A 19,572-nucleotide genomic window follows, 5' to 3' on the forward strand; every position below is an offset into this window, starting at 1 on the left:
TCCCGGTTCAGTGGGGAAACGGCGGGGGGGCTGGCCAGCGCGTGCTGTTCCCGCATCCGGCTCGCCGGTTTCTGTGTTGCTGTTTTCTCTTCGAATCGCATCAGTGTGCACGGCGTAAGAAACGGAGAAAATGTGTTACTGCGCGAACATTTAGAGGCGCTAAGAGCGAACTCGTGGCAATTCTGTCGCCCCCAATAGCTTTGTTACACGCACGCACGCACACTGTTATGTATCTTGTTTCTGTCTCGAGTCTCTTTGTCCAGCTGTTATGAGCCCTTGCTGTATGTCTCTGTTACAATAAGTTTGCAGTATCTGAAAACATCTCAGCATCAGCAGTGTTGTGTCCGATGGGTGGGACTCTCATTTATCCCATGTGTACCCCTCTATGTGTGTGTTTGTGTTTTCATACATGCGCTGCAAAGCGCGCGCTTCCGGGTGGAGGGCGTTGTGAGTGCGCTGCTGGGTCGCGCGAGCTGTTCTCATCCACGCGCGCCGCACCATTCTCAGTTCACATAACTGCAGCATGCACGGGAAGGGCGGTTGGAGCACACGCACGCACTGTTCTGACCTGACCTGCAGGAGAAGATCTTCTTTATGAGTAGTTCGGTTCAAAAACATGACAGGACCTTTATTTCACGTGAGAGAGAGAGAGAGAGAGAGAGAGAGAGAGTATGAAATATGTAAATGGAACGTATTTTAATAGTTTCGTGCAAAGCTTAAGTCGCGTTTATTTGACCCAAAATAATTTTGTCTAAGCTGTATTTAAAGACAAAGCAGAAGATGACCATGTGTCGACTGTCTTTCCAAGCGATGTGACAAAACACCTGTCAAGCGAAAATCCATGGCGGAAAACAGTAAATCACAACGACCTGCAATGATGCCGTTATACCCGCGCACGGAGCTAGGCGTCATTTTTTAGAAGCAGCTGTTCTGACCTTCCTGACATTCCCTACCCTGTTCAAACCAGGCCAGGAGTTGCTTCATTACGAACCCTCTTCAGCAAATTTGCGATGACGGCATCAAACATTCCGATTCTAAAGTTAGGAATGCGGATTATTACGTTATAATAACTTGCATAGACCGTCTATGTAGCTGACCCAACTAAATAAACTGTTACGGGTATACTGAACCATGTTCAATATTACGCTAATTAATTAGCATTTGTGTATGTAATATGTGGTTATTACGGCTAGCTGGTCTATATTTAGGCTTTTTGTTTCCCTGTGCCATTAATGTAATCTTTTATAGTAATAAACAGAAAATGGTGTGGAGGTAAAGTAATAAATACACAACCTGTTTTTCAGTCTTGTTATGATCAACCACTAAGTGGAGGTATGATGGTATGATCACGTCTCTTTTTAAAAAAACATTTCATTAAATTAAATGAGGACGACACGGCCCGCCTTCCTCATACTAAAGATTAGTGTTGCTCTGATACTTTAAGGGTTGGTGCTAGGCCGAAGCCCCCTCTGGCCACCAGAGGGAGGCCTCGAGTCAGGCACGCCACTACTCAGGCTTAACGACCAACAGCTGGGCTAGGCATATATAAGCCCAGTGACCCAATCACTGAGTGCTGGGTCTTTGCCAAAGTTCTGAACCAAGCTCCTAGCTGGTAACTGTGAGCCCTTGTGCTACACCTTACTTCTGCATTGTGAGGGTATCCATGTTTTTATACGTCCCCTCCCTCCGCTCTCCAGTTTCCCCCCTCAAATTTGTCTCTCTCCAAGGCTCCCCTTAGTCATTACAGTTCCTCCCTGTATTCTGGTTTTGTTTGGGAAGTTTTAGTTTGGTTTTCCCCAGGGCATTGGGGCTGCCGTTCTCCCTTTTCCCACACTCGCCGTGGTGTTTAGTTTTTTTTCCCTCTAGTTTTGTCATCCTCCATTCCTTTGAAGGAATACGCACAGGTAGTTTTATAGCTGCCGCAGTCTAGCGGGTCTTTGTCTGCCTTGCAACAAAGTGGCCGAGGTTGAACTGCTCTTTTGGTTATTTACTTTTTTTTGTTTTACCTGTTCCACGATCTAACTGTTCTGCACACGGGCCCACCATTAGTGTGTGGTTGCTCACCCAGTAGGCTGTCAAGTCACCAAGCTGACTTGCGTTTGAGCCCACCTAACAGATACAGTTGCTGAACCGCTGAGAAGTCGCGTTCAGTTTGGTGGCTACTGCTTGTTTTTGAATAGGTAAATTCTCAACAGTTAGCGGTTAGGATTAACTTTACAGAAATTCATCTGACACTGTACAGATAATCTCTTCACTGTCATGTTTTTGTCCAGCACAGAGCTCTTTTAGTGTTATTAATTTACTACTAATGACCTCTAAATTTTCACTTTTGTCAAAATTCCTCTGGATGGCACTCATTAAGAAGGTGGGAAGTTATATGGAAGTTAGGGGGTAAGGTGTCGGTTTTCTTGGAGTCAGGTCATGGTTTGCCTTTCTGCTTCCGTGTCTGTCACCTTAACCATGTGCTAGTCTCTGTACTCCTCCCTGTCTCCATTCATTTGTCCCTACCCAGTCCTGTCCTGCTTCTTTCTGAGCACATTCAGCTGTTTCTTTCCTTGACCTGTATTTCTACTCACCCGTTTCCCCTCTGGACAGCCAGCATTGTACCTATTGTTTACATTTACATTTATGGACACTTTGGTCCAGAGTGGTCACAGAAGTGTTTTGCAGTGTCTTATCAGATACACATCCTCATGTGACAATTAGGTCAGTGTTCAGAATACTGTCAGGATAAAGTCCTTGCTAGAGGAGAAAGAAGACAGTGATGGTAAAAAGATGGTTTTGTCTCTGTGATGTCCTGCTCTGTTGTAGTTTTCTGTTTATTTCTGCATGTTTGGATCTAATCTTGTTTTGTCTCTTTCTGGAGTAATGTGCCAAGATTGAGTCTTTTATGTCTGGCCATCCTCTGTTTTGGTTGCTTGTTTCTTTTTTCATCCCTGGTTTTCCGTAGATACGGATTTGCCTCCTGCTTCCTCACCAGCTTTCTTCTTAAGGCTGTAAGTGATCTGAAACTGGAATCTGTTACAAAATGGAGACCAGCATCATGGGGTTAGATGTTTAGTTTTATGCAAGAGTGATACATTCCTATGGTTTGGAATGACCAAGAATGGGTGATGTTCTCCCTAAAAACAGTGATGCCATTCTTGAACACCACAGTTCAGCATTATGCTTCAACACTGTTCTTGAACACCACACTTCAACATCATTCTTCACCACTACAGTTCAACACCATTCTTTAATACCATGGTTTAACACCACAGTTCAACACCATGGCTGACAGCTAGTAGTTTATGATTTCCAGTGTCGTAATTATACTGGACAAAGCATAGTTTCTTACAAATGTAGGCTATGTGAGTGAATTTAGACAGCTTATCAGAACTTGGTGACAACACTAACACTCTGGCCATTGCACTGGGAGAAACGTTACTGCAGCCTTGCAGTCTATGTTTCCTTATTGAGATTTATTAGCAGTTTGAATCTACTTTTCAAATATAAAGGTGTGGGTTGTGTGGTTGTAGTTGTTTGGTCATAACACAGTCCTGTGTATTAGATGTTGGCACCAATTTGTTTTGTAGGGGTAGCTCAGTGGTTAAGGTACTTGAAACCCCACCACTACCAAATTGCCACTGTTGGGCCCCTAAGCATGATCCTTAACCCTCACTTACTCAAGTTGTGTTGAGTCATAATTGTAAGTTGCTTTGGATAAAAGCATCACCTAAATAATGTAACTGTAAACCCCAACCACTGTAACTACCAAAAAAGTAATGTTTTGCACTTCTAAGTATCAGCATTGATCCCTGTATTTCCACAGTATTTTAGTTAATTGGCATCTTGGACTCTAAACTACTGGACTGGCTAGGATACATTCTGTAAGTAAATGACAAAGCACTTTTGTAAGTCACTCTGGATAAGAGCGTCTGCCAAATGTAAATGTAAATTTCTGTAGCCCTTTCTAATGGTTTATGTGGTGGTCAGAGTGGGAGATGTGATGAGTCACAGTTCTATAGTCCAGGGATTCTGGGTCAAGGGAGTAGCTTCTTCATCTGAAACAATGACATGGCTGGTTTACAGTAGTAGGAGGAGATATCAGATGCAGGAGATTCTAACCTCTCAGACTCAAAGATTTCTGTTTGATTAAAAAAAAAAAAAAAGAAAGTAGATTCGTGAAAAGTGGAGCAATAATAGATTTAAAAGAACAGGCAAAAGTGTAGAGTGTGTAGCCATGAAACAAATGATAAGAATGACCAGCTGGATAAGTGAATGAAAGATCAATAGATGAAGGTTTGATAGATGAAAGATCACTTCTCACTGTTCTGACAGATTTTTTTCTACCTGGTTTTCCTTCAAGGAGGTGTTTAACGAAATCACACTGCTTCAGATTTGCTCATTAAAAGAATGACGGCACATAAATAAGAATGAATGAATGATTTTTACTCCACCAATCAAATTATTAGAACATTTATTTTCCACAAAACCTAGACATTTTCCCCATGAAAAAATGATTTTGAAAATTTGTACTCCTCAGAATATTACAAATGAATAGTATAAAACATCATTATTTCATTAATTATAACTTAGTGTAACTGTGTCTAAAGTCTACCAGCATAGTTTTATATATATATATTCAATTTCACAGTGGAACATGAAAACCTATGTAGAATATGTATATAAATATTTCTCTGAGATTCCCACTCGCAAGAACCACTAGCCAACAGATAAGCATGTAATATTTAAGAAATACCCATCTAAGGTTTGCCAGTCTCTCCCAGTCCTGCAGATGCCCAGTACTGCCCAGTACTGCCCAGTTCACTGGTCCTCTGCATTTGCACACCTGCTCACCTCTCCTAAACCTTAAAAGACAGCTGGAGGTCCAAGAGGTTAAGCACTTTAAGAGAGTATGAGGCTCAGGGTTTGCCAATGTCCACGGTGATTTTGGTGAAGAGTTGGTCTTTCTCCACTTTCACCACATTGTATGTCAGAGAGTTGATGCCGTCAGTGTCCATTGTTTCTCTCGTGTGGGCAATTTTTTCAAACCTGCACATGAGCGAATAGTCTTCACATGCCTGTGTGTGTATGTGTGTGTGTGTGTGTGTGCGCGTGTGTGTGCGCACGTGTGTGTGCGCGCGCGTGTGCACATTTCACCTCTGAGGGTTAGGAGGGTTCAGCTTATCTCTTTCGTGATGAATCATCTTGCATTTGCCAATCATGACATTAGGCCGTGATATGGACATTCCTCTAATCGACAACCTCGGATCAAAGAACAAAACAAACTGACCAAAAAGCAGCGACATTCACAAATAAGAACAGTTTTGATGAGCTCTCACAGGCCACTGTACTGAGCAGGTTATGAAATGTCTGCTGTCACTGCACCACAACCCTAGAACAGCCTTCCCTTGGTCAAACTCATGTCTCTGTTAGAGGACCAGTTAAACGAGTTAGTGGCTCTGTGGAATTACCTGCCGTGTTGTGGGTTTCAGTCCAGGTTGTGTAAGACAGCAACATCTCGCTCTTGGTGCTCTTAGAATGTGTACATGCTCAGAGAATAAAAACGGAACTTACAATTATGACTGAGTACACCTTGAGCAATTGAGGGTTAAGGGTCTTGCTCAGGGGCCCAAAAGTGTCAACTTGGCAGCGGTGGAACTCGAACCAGCAACCTTCCGATTACAAGTCAAGTACCTTAAACACTGCCCTGGTTACAGTGGGTCAGTGGAAGTGTATGTTTCTCACCGGTTGGAGATATCATCATCCTCCCCCCCCCAGCCCCAGTAGTTGTTGGGGAAGCCGTTGATCTTCAGGTACTGGTCTTTACTCATCGCAGAGATGCCACCAAAAATCTGATTATATGGTAGCCTGCAATCCCACACAACCAAAACAAATCACACAGACAATACAGAGACACAGACCTAGAACATTGCTGAGGTTACATTAGTCTGCAAATTCCCTCACAGTATTAATTGTAAGGAAGTACAGTTATAAGAAGGACACGTCTGTGCCATCTCATTGTCTCTTTCTGTTATCATGTAAAATGGAGTGTAAAGATGGTATTAGTTACAAGGAAGTGTAGTAGTGCCATGGCCACCCCCCCCCCCCCCCATTATAATATGATTATAATAGTAACAATATTATTACACTAGATCATTGACACCATTGATGGCAGCTAACAGTACATTAAGGATTTAAGAGGATTTTAAAACAAGATATTGTTTTGGCAAACAAGACATGTACATGGGTAAAAGAATGACACTGTCCCTGACTGCCCTTCGGCTAAACATCGCTAAGCAGGGTTGCTGTGTGCCTGTTCTTAAAAAGACTTTCACACACGCACACAGCACCTGAAGCCGAACTTGTCCAAGGCGACGGCGAGGTGCCGTGGTTGGTCATGGCAGCGGTATGTGTTGCGGTCATCCATCGGGACAATGTCGACGTCGCTGAAGACAAAGCAGTCATAGTTGTAGTCATTCAGAGCCTCAGCATAGCCAACATTTAACAGCTTCGCCCGGTTAAACGTGTCCTCGCCATCCTACAGACAAACACAAAGATGTAAAAGTTTAGGTTGTCCAGCTGTTTGTCACCCAGCTGATTCTACTAATAAGTTCTACCTGCTCTTACAAAGCCAGTCCAGTGTGACACTTTCCCTTCTGTTCAGGCCAAGACATCTGGAATCGAGTAACAGAAGGGATGTTGGAATGCTCACGTGCACAAAAGGACTTCTGAATTGTTGGTGTTGGCTGAAGGGATGGGTTTGGTGTAATGAAGGACCAGTCAGACAACGTTTGTGAGTTTCACGATGAACACGGTGTGTATAATACAGTTGAGGGTGAACCGCACAAAATGATTTTGAGTGACAGCAGTGCTGATTATGTTGTACATCAGACTTAGTATTCCATGTACCACCTACTGTTATCTGGTGATGTGGTATCCCTCTCCTCTCTCGTGTGTGTGTGTGTGTGTGTGTGTGTGATTGTGTGTTGACACCACCCATGGCAGGAATCCTTTCTCTTTAACTTCCTCTCCTACAACCATTTCAACATGGTTACTGAATTCACACAAACCACTGAGTCATTTACAGTAGTTAATGTGGATAATGGTGTTAAGATTAATAACTCCTTCATATCTGAATAATAATTCACACTAATTACTGAGTCATTTGCCTTAATATGAAACACCAAATACTGGAGATTAAGAGGTCTTCATCTGATCCCAGAACAGTCACACCTACCTTCAAGTTAATCTGAACTAGTAGAAAACTAGCCTTAGATCAGAGTCACACAGGTTTCCAGGCAGAGATGTTCGATAAACCTAAGCATACACAGAGCTGTGTGGAACTGCAAGCTGATATATGGACAAGCTCCATAATGTTTTATACCTCTGGAGTGTTTAAAAGGACAATTCACACACAATCATGCTAGCCTCTATGGTTAACACACTGACATGCAGACACAAGGCATCACGGGAGCCGTTAGCATTGTGGGGAACCCTGGTAATGTTTCTATTCACACAGGAAGCTTTTCTGAGTAAGCTGTCTGTAAATAACTGTAGTATAACCGTGTGTGTGTGTGTGTGTGTGTGTACGCTTTAAGGCTGAATGTTACCTGCTCAATGACGTAGACCCCATATTCCAGCTGTTGTCTCTGCAAAATGGGATGAAGATAGTACAGCCAGTATTTGAGGTGCTGCTCCCTGTGTCTGTAAGGGATAATGACGGCCACTTTCTGGACAGACAGACACTGGGGCGGTTTGTAGTGTCCCCGGTCCACCAGCAGGAGCTCCTGTCTGATCTGCTCCAGATCCACCGGATCAGAGAACTCCACATGCAACGGACCCACTGTTGGGGGAAGAGACTCGAGATCAAGTGAAGTTGTAGTTGTCATACACACAGTACAACATGAGGTGAAGTTATTGTGTATGTATTATATTGACATGAGGTCTGAAACACAGGCAGGAGTCAAACCAGGAAGATAAAACCATAACTGAACCACTTAGTATACAACATAAGGTTGGCATTACTTCATGACGTGTGTGAAGGGGGTATACTGAGATACTGAAGGACCCTGTCCACCGCTACCATTATGACTGTGTAACCCTCAGAAGCAGGTAGATCGAGCCTTGGAAGTCACAACCTCTGCATTTTATCTTCTAACTCTTGCTCCAGGTACATCAAAATGAAGAGTCGATACCTAAAGAAAGCTGATGCCCTACAAAAGTGTGATCAACATCACATCCTGCAGTTTTCCTAATGTTCTCCAAGAGCACAGCAGAAACCACAACACTTGGGTGCATATTGCTGCTCATCTATAACTTTTTTCCTTTACTCTCAATTGCTCTCATTTGTACCTCCTGCAAGAACTGTGACCGAGTTAATATAAAATACGTATGCACCAAGAAAACACCCCACAACAACATTATCAACCTTGATAACTCTAGAAATGGAGAAACCAACCACCAAGGTTATCGGTGGAGGCTCAGCAGCAACCAAGGTACCATCCGGATTGTCACGCACCTCAAATGGTTTGCTATCATTTTGAAAGCAAACGGACATTGCTGATATTATTAGTGGAAGAGCTACCATTTCCTGCAAGAGGCAATCTACTGTTTGGATAAGGAACAGATGTAACAAACCCAAGCAGGTGTACTAGGAACCTAAGCAGATGTAACAGGCATAACAGAAACCCAAGTAGCTCAATGCTTAGTGGCAGTCACATCCTGTACGTTAGAGCATGTACAATGTAGTGCTAGTGGTACTTCTATATCTCTCATAACTGGTTTCTGAGTGATGCATTTTTGCCTTGTAACTCCTGAATCTTATGTTGAAGTGACTGGACCTTCAGGCAGTCAAAACTGAAGTCAATTAAGGTGGGGTCCATAAAATAATAAAACAGCAGTAAAAAGCAACAATCAAATTAAGAACAACTACGTGATGTGTAACTCCAACTCGTCCACAGCGGAGCATGCGCACTGTCTAAGGAGAATAATTCTTCTCCCAGGATTTCTGCCAAAAACAAGAAAGGCAAAATAATGAAACAAAGTAACACACTTGTTCACCAAAAAAAAAGGACTGAGCCAACCTAGCTGAAGAACAGTTAACTAGCCAGAGAAATCTCATTAACAAATCATTCTAGTAATGATGCCATACCAATTATACCATTTTAAAGTACACAGCATCATGATAATATTTAAGTGTAAAGAGTATAATACATTTTCAAAAATTAGTTGTAGAGATTCAACTACAACAAACAAATTTGTTAATCTTAGATGCTAGGTTAGCCAATAAAATATCAGCGCAGCACCAACAGTTAGCCACGAGAGGCTTAACTGACAATAAAGAACAAAGTTTGTACCATGATTGGATACAGCCATCACAAAGCAAACTATACAAGCACTACAAATAATTGAAAGGCATATCATGCATCTTAGAACTTTCCATAAAATTGCATTTTAAAACAACCAAATAAAATACAATTTCCGGACCAAAGAACCAGTGTTTGCTCCAGGAAGTCGACCTCATTAAAAGTGAGTGTGCCAGAATGGTAAAGGCCAAATTGTTTTACTGTTCTTTCCAATAACAAGGACAGAGCTCCTCTTTCATAGAACCTCACTGGGGCCATCCTTGATTACTGATCTCAGCTTCTGTGAACATCCTGTTGCTGTTATCAGTCAAAGGTGGTGTGCTCCACAAGTTCATCTCCTGTCGTCTGAAATGTATCCTTTGACTCATCTGGATGAGTATGGAGAGAACTGAACAAACAAAAGATCTACATGTAGCTAGTTTTGCCATTTGATACATGTAGCCCATATCCTACCATATCCGAACCACAGAGGCTGGTCCAAGGGTTACTGTCTCATCTTTTTTCACTTAATAGCATCAGTTACTCTATTTAAACTCACTGAACCAAATGCTTAGTGTGAAGTTGTCATGCAACCAGTTTCTCCCAGGTCAGCCAACATTAAATATCACATTTCCCCAAATCCCATTCACAGAAAGGTGCAACATTCCACCAAACAATCAATTACTTGTTCATCCTCACCTTTAAGTCACCTGTTTCTTATTATCCATGCTTATGTAAACCTGTCTGTTTCTTAGCCTCTCTGGGAAGTAGTTCTTATACTCTGCCTTGTGTGTACTGAGTGGTTTCTTGTCTTTGCCCCTGTTGTGCTTTTTGGATTTTTCCAGCTTGTTTCTTGCTTTGGATTTATTTACCTTGTTGTATTTTTCCCTTTTGTTATTGTTTTTTTTTTGTTTTTTTTTGACTGACTCCCTCTCTGGCATTTTGGATTCTCCCTCTAACTACATTCTCTGTATGAACAAATTTCTTTTCTTTATCCGTACATGTCTTACCTGTTCTGTCCATTACAGAAGCATCGGTGGCACACACTTATACTCCTTTTATCTCTTCCTTCAGCTGGCATGTTCCCATAGGAACCTGGTTACTTTAACTCCCTACATTTTTAAGATACAGTCATCATGGGTAAAACGACTGACTAAACCGAAAACTGCAATGAATTGTTGACTCTGTCAATATATATATATTGTAACGGCCCGAGTGCCGCTGGGGCAAGGAGCAGGACGTACAGACTCGCTTGGTGGAAACAAACGTTTATTAACATACGCTACAGACACCAACACGCACTTATAACGTGATCAATGACTAACAATTCTGCTCACACTGACAAGGGTTTAAATACATACAAACGTAACAAGGCTAAACCGCTGCAGGTCTGTGCGTAGCAACAGAGGCGTGGTTACAAACAAGACACGTTCAACGAAGAACTCCCAGAGCACGCGGCGGACCATACCACGTGACCAGTGGAAGGGGCGCGTTCCATGACTATTTGCCTATCTATCTATTTCTTTTCTACTGCTTGATTCACCCCTCCATCTTCCAAATGAAAATAATTTGTCAAAACACTTTTAATGTTTAATGTACATTCATCAAAGTTGATATAAACGTTCGATTTATGACATAAAATATATCCACACTTCATAATGATGGGGCTTGTATTAACAATCGGCATAGCTATCAGGACTGAATTCATTTATGAGGGAGGCGTTTGTAACGAAACATTTTCCGTCTACTCAGCTATGAAAGTCAGGAATCCGGACCGCATATAAATTAATACAGGACGAGCGAGTTTATCGTGTTGTATTTTCTGCCAACCCGGATATTTGAGTTAAAAAATAATTATCTCCCAGGTATATCGAGTGAGAGATTTATCACCCAGACCAGTGGTTGAGTTAAACATCCATTTTTCGTTTTGTGATTTCGGCAGGGTCGCTGCTGAATCTGCGCACCACGAGTTTAACCCGCCTTACACCATAAACGGTGAGGCAGAACGGCTCGCTGTTTCACACCGGACGTGACTCAGCGCGGTAGTCCGTGTGTAAAGGGACACAGAAAAATAAAATAAAGAATAAATAAAGAAAATGTAAGTCTAGACAGTGCTGCTGAGTGACATATAGTAGCTATTTTTTTGTTTTGATCATTGCCCGAGACTGCATGATATTGCAAGAATACTTAAGCTTGTACTGTTTCTAGGTAGAAACTGCAGGTTTGCCGCGCGACAAGCGGCAATAACTTTCGCTTACTGCGTCCAAATAAATTCTATTTATTAAATTTATATTTTTTCCAATGCGAGGGGAAAAATCACCTGAATTTGTGTCCGGACGGAACGAAAATTGTAGGTAGTTTTTCAAGTTGAAATGAAACCTGCGTCAATGGCTACTATAACTAGCTGGGTTTGATGAAACAGCAATTCGCCTTGTAATTTTATCAGGGGAGCAGGAAGAAAAACACCTACTTGGACGATCCGGACGGAAATAAAATCACAAAGGAACATCTGTAGAAAAGCAGTTACCCCAGGACCCAAGTAAATTCAATAGTCATAGTTTCATAGTTGTTACAATGGTCTTTGCAAGACACCTCGAAGTCTACTTTCTAGTTTTTAATTATAAAGCAGATCACCTTCTAGCATGTAATCCCAACTGTCTAGTTCGTTTGTCCAAAAGGTACAGCTACATTGTTTAGAAATACGGTTTATATGATTGACACTTAATGAAAGAGCGCAACCGAGCCGCTTTGGAATCGATCATCTGTCTTAAAGTTTTTGTCTTAGTGGTCAGTTACGTACCTAAGAGCGGGGACGTCTCGGGACAATTCTCCAGCGTTTTAAATGCTTCAACACCGTTCGCTTCTTCCGTCACTTCAGCGATTTGCCCGCTCAGCGCATACCCGCCAGCGCTGTAGTTTCTCAAGTAGTAAAATAGCATCACTGAGATTTGCAGCACTCCCAGTACCACTATGACAGTGTAGGTTTTACTGAAAAGACCAAAATGACTGAATTTTTCCATGAATTTCCTATTACAGAAAGAGTAATTGGTACTATTCGAACGGGATGGACATATGCCCGTAATTTGAATAGGCCTACAGTGTTTATTACGGAATAAGAAATCTCGATATATATTACAGAGGTGGGAGTGGCTATGCAAACAAATCACGCGCAAACCTTAACCTTTACAGGTAAAAAACTTTATTTCTGCATGAAATATTAATTAAACGTTAAAAAACTTAGAGATGGTCTAAAGTCTTCACTCACTTGTCTGTAAGCGTACACCCATCTTCTATTCAGATTTTTTATATTTAATATATCCGCTTCTAGTAAGAGGAAATTTAGTTTTCTCTCGGTCGTTGTATAGTTGGTAAAGAACTCTAGACAGACGACACAGCGCTTAATAAAAATAAATAAATAAATAAATAGATAAAGACAGATATGGCGGTCTTGGGTTGGACTCAAATCACTGAGGAACGCGGGTAATTACGTTACCCCATGCCACCAGGTAAAATGTATCCCGTCACAAGAATCTGTCAAACTATAAATAAAGAATAAAGTGGGCAGAAAAAAGTCTGGGTGTTCCTCATAATCCAAAGACTCCTACAGAGAAGGAAAAACTGTTTTCACCTGTTTTTCATTTTCCAATTCCCAAATCAACTCCTCGTTTAAACGTTAAACTAGGATTCCATGGACACGTCTTGGTTTTATGCAGTTTCTGCATTACGCAGGCTTTAGTTACAGTCTCGGGAGGAGAGCCCTGTGTGTCTTATTCAAACAATGGGCGTCACTGACGCTGCCATGTGTCTAGGTTGAAGTAACTGCTCTACACTTTCATCAACCTAATTAATCTCCAGCATTTCAATATGATATTTTATTCCAATCCAGTGATCAAAAACAAAACAGACACTGTAATTGGTAGAGAAGGTCTTACAAACAGTGACAGAGTAGCACCTGTAGCACAGAGACAGTCAGCCTACTCTATTGCTGACTGTCTCTGTGCTACAGGTGCTCCTCTTACAGAACAGACAGTGATAGAGCAGCTCTTACTGCACATAGACAGCGATAGAGCAGCTCTTATAGAACACACAGGTTATTGGATTTTTCTCTCTCCCTCTCTCTCTCTCTCGAATTTTGGATTCTCCCTCTAACTACCTTCTCGGTATAAACAAATCTATTTCCTTTATCCGTAAGTGTCTTACCTGTTCTGTCGATTACAGAAGCATCGGTGGCACTCACACTTCGACTCCTTTTATCCTTTTAAACGACTGAGACCAAACAGAAAACTGCATTGAATAGTTGCCTATCTATCTAACTATCTATCATTTCTACTGTTTGTTTCATCCCTCCATCTTCCAATTGAAAATAATGTCAAAACTCTTTTAATGTTTAATGTAGATTCATCAAAGTTGATATAAACGTTCGATTTCTGACACATAATAATACACACTTCATAATGATAGGGCTTGTATTAACAATCGGCATAGCTATCAGGACTGATTTCATTTATGAGGGAGGCGTTTGCATTTTTCGTTTTGTGATTTCGGCAGGGTCGCTGCTGAATCTGCGCACCACGAGTTTAACCCGCCTTACACCATAAACGGTGAGGCAGAACGGCTCGCTGTTTCACACCGGACGTGACTCGGCGCGGTAGTCCGTGTGTAAAGGGACACAGAAAAATAAAATAAAGAATAAATAAAGAAAATGTAAGTCTAGACAGTGCTGCTGAGTGACATATAGTAGCTATTTTTTGTTTTGATCATTGGCCGAGACTGCATGATATTACAAGAATACTTAAGCTTGTACTGTTTCTAGGTAGAAACTGCAGGTTTGCCGCGCGACAAGCGGCAATAACTTTCGCTTACTGCGTCCAAATAAATTCTATTTATTAAATTTATATTTTTTCCAATGCGAGGGGAAAAATCACCTGAATTTGTGTCCGGACGGAACGAAAATTGTAGGTAGTTTTTCAAGTTGAAATGAAACCTGCGTCAATGACTACTATAACTAGCTGGGTTTGGTGAAACAGCAATTCGCCTTGTAATTTTATCAGGGGAGCAGGAAGAAAAACACCTACTTGGACGATCCGGACGGAAATAAAATCACAAAGGAACATCTGTAGAAAAGCAGTTACCCCAGGACCCAAGTAAATTCAATAGTCATAGTTTCATAGTTGTTACAATGGTCTTTGCAAGACACCCCGAAGTCTACTTTCTAGTTTTTAATTATAAAGCAGATCACCTTCTAGCATGTAATCCCAACTGTCTAGTTCGTTTGTCCAAAAGGTACAGCTACATTGTTTAGAAATACGGTTTATATGATTGACACTTAATGAAAGAGCGCAACCGAGCCGCTTTGGAATCGATCATCTGTCTTAAAGTTTTTGTCTTAGTGGTCAGTTACGTACCTAAGAGCGGGGACGTCTCGGGACAATTCTCCAGCGTTTTAAATGCTTCAACACCGTTCGCTTCTTCCGTCACTTCAGCGATTTGCCCGGTCAGCGCATACCCGCCAGCGCCGTAGTTTCTCAAGTAGTAAAATAGCATCACTGAGATGTGCAGCGCTTCTCTACAGAAAAGGAAAAACTGTTTTCACCTGTTTTTCATTTTCCAATTCCCAAATCGCCTCCTTGTGTAAACGTCAAACTAGGATTCCATGGACACGTCTTGGTTTTATGCAGTTTCTGCATTACCTAGGCTTTAGTTACAGTCTCGGAAGGAGAGCCCTGTGTGTCTTATTCAAACAATGGGCGTCACTGACGCTGCCATGTGTCTAGGTTGAAGTAACTGCTCTACACTTTCATCAACCTAATTAATCTCCAGCATTTCAATATGATATTTTATTCCAATCCAGTGATCAAAAACAAAACAGACACTGTAGTTGGTAGAGAAGGTCTTACAAACAGTGACAGAGTAGCACCTGTAGCACAGAGACAGTCAGCCTACTCTATTGCTGACTGTCTCTGTGCTACAGGTGCTACTCTTACAGAACAGACAGTGATAGGACAGCTCTTACTGCACATAGACAGCGATAGAGCAGCTCTTATAGAACACACAGCAATAGAGCAGCTCTTACAGAACAGTATGCGATAGAGCAGCACTTACAGAACAGATAGCGACAGAGCAGCTCTTACAGACAGAGATATAGCATCAGACACCACAAATGTTAGTGGTAGAGCAGCTCTTGCTGCACAGAGATAGTGATCAAGCAGCTCTTGCTGCACAGAGATAGTGATCGAGCAGCTCTTGCTGCACAGAGATAGTGATCGGGCAGCTCTTGCTGCACAGAGATAGTGATCGAGCAGCTCTTGCTGCACAGAGATAGTGATCGAGCAGCTCTTGCTGCACAGAGATAGTGATCGAGCAGCTCTTGCTGCACAGAGATAGTGATCGAGCAGCTCTTGCTGCACAGAGATAGTGATAGAGCAGGTCTTACAGCTGGCCCACAGTGTCCACATACCACATTCCATGTGGTTTTCAGCTGTGTGTGCATGTGCGCGCACACACACACAGCCACACACACACACACACACACCATGCTTAGTCATGAGTTTATATCTAATTTGTGCACACACACTCATGCATGCAAACACACTAACTCTGAAAGTGTCTTACGCATTCATACATACACCTGCACACAATCACTTGTACAACACCTAATGGCCATATAATGAAAATCCCTCAAAACTCAAATCAAAAACTCAACCCCACTGCTGTTTCCCAGGCTCATACACGGGTGGACACGTGTGCAGAAACTTACGGAGGGGCATCCTTTACACTGTGTCTTTCTCGTGACCACGCCCACAGAGAAGAGCTTGGCATCTACGCTCTTCACCACACGCATGGCGTCTTTGCCGGCTGCCTGAAACCATCTTTCAGACTTATGACTGTTCCCAAGGATGACTTCCTGTGCATACCCAGAACCTGTAAGAGAGAGGGAGTGGGAAGTAGGGAAATGGAGAGATAAACAAACAAATTGCATAGCTGTGTATAAACCGATGAGACTAGGTTTTGGGACTTTGGTGTTTATGAATTGAAAGACTAGTAATAGTAGGGGTGAGACTACAACATGAGTATAAGACTCTAAAGGTGAAGTGTGTGTGTGTGTGTGTTTGTGTGTGTGTGTGTGTGTGTGTATGTGTGTGTGCTGACCTGGCTATGGCTGATATTACATCCACCAACTGAACCCAAGTCAGCTGCAGGTAAGACAGCTATGCTCACCCCTAGTCTAGGTGACGAGGCCTTAACACAGAGAAAGCAAACAGAGTGTGAGTAAAGTGTATTTACACAACTCACTTAAACACACAACAAACAAACTCAAAACCAACACATTCGTATTTGCATTCTCTCTCTCTCTCTCTCTCTCGTGAATCCTTTTGTAGGGGAGCCTGTTGGTCAGCTGATCTGTTGATCCGGATGAGTGCATATGAAAGCGGACTCAGGTGGAGTCTCTGAAGAACATAAAGGGAAAATTCAGCATACATCTGGGAAGAATACAGTAACAGCAACATAAACCACATATATTTGGGAACATAACACTAATGCATCGTGTCTCCTGGGTGTTGCAGTTCTCTATTTGTTTTGTGCAGATCACCTTATATGTGATACAGGCACACATAAGCCTGCATGCACACACACACACACACACACACATACACAATGTTCCACACTTCTCCACCTTGTCTAAACCCCTTTACCCCACACTGCTTCACCTGGCCTACCCCAGATTACCCCACACTGCATATTCTGTCTCCAACTACCTCCACCAACTACTATACTAACCCATTATATGACATCAGCAGACCATCCATTTGTGTCATTCTTTTGTTGACGATGTCATCATCAGCCATTACGTCCACCATCTTTCCAGACTTGAGCTGCATCATTAGCATACTGGCCACACCCCTCTTCAGGTTCTTGATGGTCACAGACACTGCCTTGTATGTGTAGAGGTTTTGTACTTGGGACATCATGCACAGTAACCATTTACATAGTCTGTCTCCAGGAGAACCTCACTGTTTTCAGCACTGATCAGTCAATCAATCAATCAATCAATCAAACTTGTGCCAGAAAACTTCACTGTTTTGGAGGCCTATATATGAGCAAGATGCAGGTGTGATATCTGGTTTTTGTTGTAAGTGTTTGTGCTGTAAATGAGAGACTACAGGTAGGGACAGCGGGTGTGGGAATATACCAGCAGTAGGTGGAAGCTAGAGAACACAGCAACACACAACAGATAGACATCAAGGGAGAACATGATCTGCTTACACATATCTGTCATGGAACGATCGCCTCCCGCAAGGCACGTGGTTTGGCCAGCCACGTGCAGTGAGAGGGCCTTCGTTAGTGGCCACACCTGCACCTCGTTTGTCTGTGTATTTAAACCCACGTGAGGGTGTGCAGCATCGTTGGTCATTGTTGACATCACATGTTAATGTGGTGTGTTGTTGTTAGTAATAATGTTAATGTAATACTCGTCATTGTTAGATGTATTTATCGTGTTCATTTAATATTAATCGTTTCATGTTCGTGTCCTTTGTCTGTAACACGTGTGAGTGCCGTTGTCTTTGTCTTTGAATAAATGTACATCCCAGACATTGGTGTCTGTGCGTCCTGCGCCTCGCCCTGCATCACTCGGGCCACCTCGCGTTACAATATCATCATCTTCACCTGTAAGAATGTATTTAAAGTTATATTTGTTTAAAGTTGAAGCATGTATCTCATTTTTAAATTTGATGAACTGTACAGCACAAACTCAGATGGGCATTTCTGGGTGATGAACAGAATATTCAGTTTTGATATGACTGGAGATGATAACATGGGATTACATTAGTTGGTTTAGACATCTGTTTTAACAATTTCCAAAGTGCATGGTAACAAATGTCAAAATGTGCCCTCGGTCTTCTTCTCTCTGTGTTTCTCTCCATTTGTCTAGGTATAGTCCATACAATACTGACATGGGTCTCTCAGATTTTATCATAACATACTCAAACCAGAATTTTTACATCAAATATCTGCCATTCTTACCTCATGAAAATGCTTCAATTTTGCCATGACTGCTATCAGATTACCAAAACATCTAACCTACTTGGGCAATGTCATTTTTTTTCTTGAATACTGTTAGATACAAACTAGGTTTAAAATATGCCAGTATCTTTTTTTATTAACTAACTTACATAACTTCATTGCTTCATTATTATTAACTAACTTACATCATCTTCACAATTTTGCACTCTAGTTACCATTTACTATTAAAGCTCTTACTATTGTGGCAACAATATTTTTCCATTAGTTCCGTTATTTTCTGTTAAAAGAACATTTAAAACACCCATTGTAACTTCATTTTAAGATAAAAGATGGAAGGTAACGAAAATATAACATTATTTGCAAAAATATAAATTTTTCAGATTAAAAAAAAACAGCTGGGCATGAAGGGCATTTAAAAACCTCTCAAATCGCATCGCGATTGAAACCAGTAAAAACCTACCTTCACATTACCACATTACGACATTACGAGGATGTGGAAAAGCTTTCTGAGGTAAAGCGAGAAAACAACTGTTCACCTGAGAGCGCGTCGCCAGTCCTGAGGCGAGCAGTGAGGTAAGTACATAGCATTACATGTAATTCTTTCCAGGTGTAAATGCGTTATTTTTACTGTATCATAATGACAATTAACTAATATGCTCTTATAATTTCGCCTAATGTGTTTGTATTTAATATTATGCTGTTGAAAACTTTATTTCTATCGTTGGCTAGCAAACGTCAACGAAAATGTAGATTGCGCTACAGACCCACAGTGTGGGTTCCATTTATTCACCAGCTAAACAGGTCATAAAATATATTGTATAGGATATTGTATGTATGTATTAACGCGTTATTTCACGTCTATCCTTACACAACGATGACGCATATAAGTAGGCATTTAGATTTAATAAGGTCCTTAAAAATGAATGTGTCGCAATAATAGCGGAATCTACTCTAAATCCGTAAGATTATAGTTTGAGCTATAATGTATAATCCTGACAAATACAAAACTATGTAAAAACGTGCAGCAATAGTAACAACAACAACAACAACAAAATTGTAATAATATGCCTAAATCTGTCATCTCGGTCGTAGAGGCGAAGTAGTATTAACACGGTGATGTTTATTAAGGACAATAAAACGGGAGACAGAGACACAGAATCAGAAAATATGTAAGGATACGAAACGTAGCGAGACCGCAGGCAAGGAAAAGCAAGAGAGA

General features: G+C 41.6%; 1 protein-coding gene and 1 long non-coding RNA gene across 2 annotated transcripts; one reads left to right on the plus strand and one right to left on the minus strand.

The window, feature by feature from the left end:
• Positions 1 to 4,470: 4,470 nt before the first annotated feature.
• LOC113583532 (beta-1,4-galactosyltransferase 1-like) lies at positions 4,471 to 13,265 on the minus strand. The gene is made up of 6 exons (XM_027019900.3): positions 12,130 to 13,265; positions 7,596 to 7,828; positions 6,336 to 6,523; positions 5,731 to 5,853; positions 5,143 to 5,247; positions 4,471 to 5,034 (listed from the first exon to the last, which is right to left on the minus strand). Exons 1-6 carry the CDS (start codon positions 12,347 to 12,349, stop codon positions 4,905 to 4,907), a joined length of 999 nt encoding a protein of 332 aa, XP_026875701.2. The 5' UTR covers positions 12,350 to 13,265; the 3' UTR covers positions 4,471 to 4,904.
• A 2,041-nt stretch (positions 13,266 to 15,306) lies between these two features.
• On the plus strand, positions 15,307 to 18,604 carry LOC118242011 (uncharacterized). The gene is made up of 2 exons (XR_014123788.1): positions 15,307 to 16,528; positions 16,709 to 18,604. It is a non-coding gene; the product is annotated as an uncharacterized LOC118242011 (long non-coding RNA).
• The last annotated feature ends 968 nt before the right edge of the window (positions 18,605 to 19,572 follow it).

The sequence above is a fragment of the Electrophorus electricus genome, chromosome 5, assembly GCF_041902795.1.
Source record: "Electrophorus electricus isolate QZ-2024a chromosome 5, ASM4190279v1, whole genome shotgun sequence".
NCBI lineage: Eukaryota > Metazoa > Chordata > Actinopteri > Gymnotiformes > Gymnotidae > Electrophorus > Electrophorus electricus.

Bases quoted from the DNA above. Each gene is read 5' to 3' on its own strand.
- LOC113583532 (XM_027019900.3), bottom strand. From the start codon at position 12,349: ATGGAAAAATTCAGTCATTTTGGTCTTTTCAGTAAAACCTACACTGTC. The intron at 6,524-7,595 runs GTAACATTCAGC...GTTTGTCTGTAG, and splicing joins GGGTCTACGTCATTGAGCAG to GATGGCGAGGACACGTTTAA. The intron at 5,854-6,335 runs GTGCTGTGTGCG...GTGGGATTGCAG, and splicing joins TTGGACAAGTTCGGCTTCAG to GCTACCATATAATCAGATTT.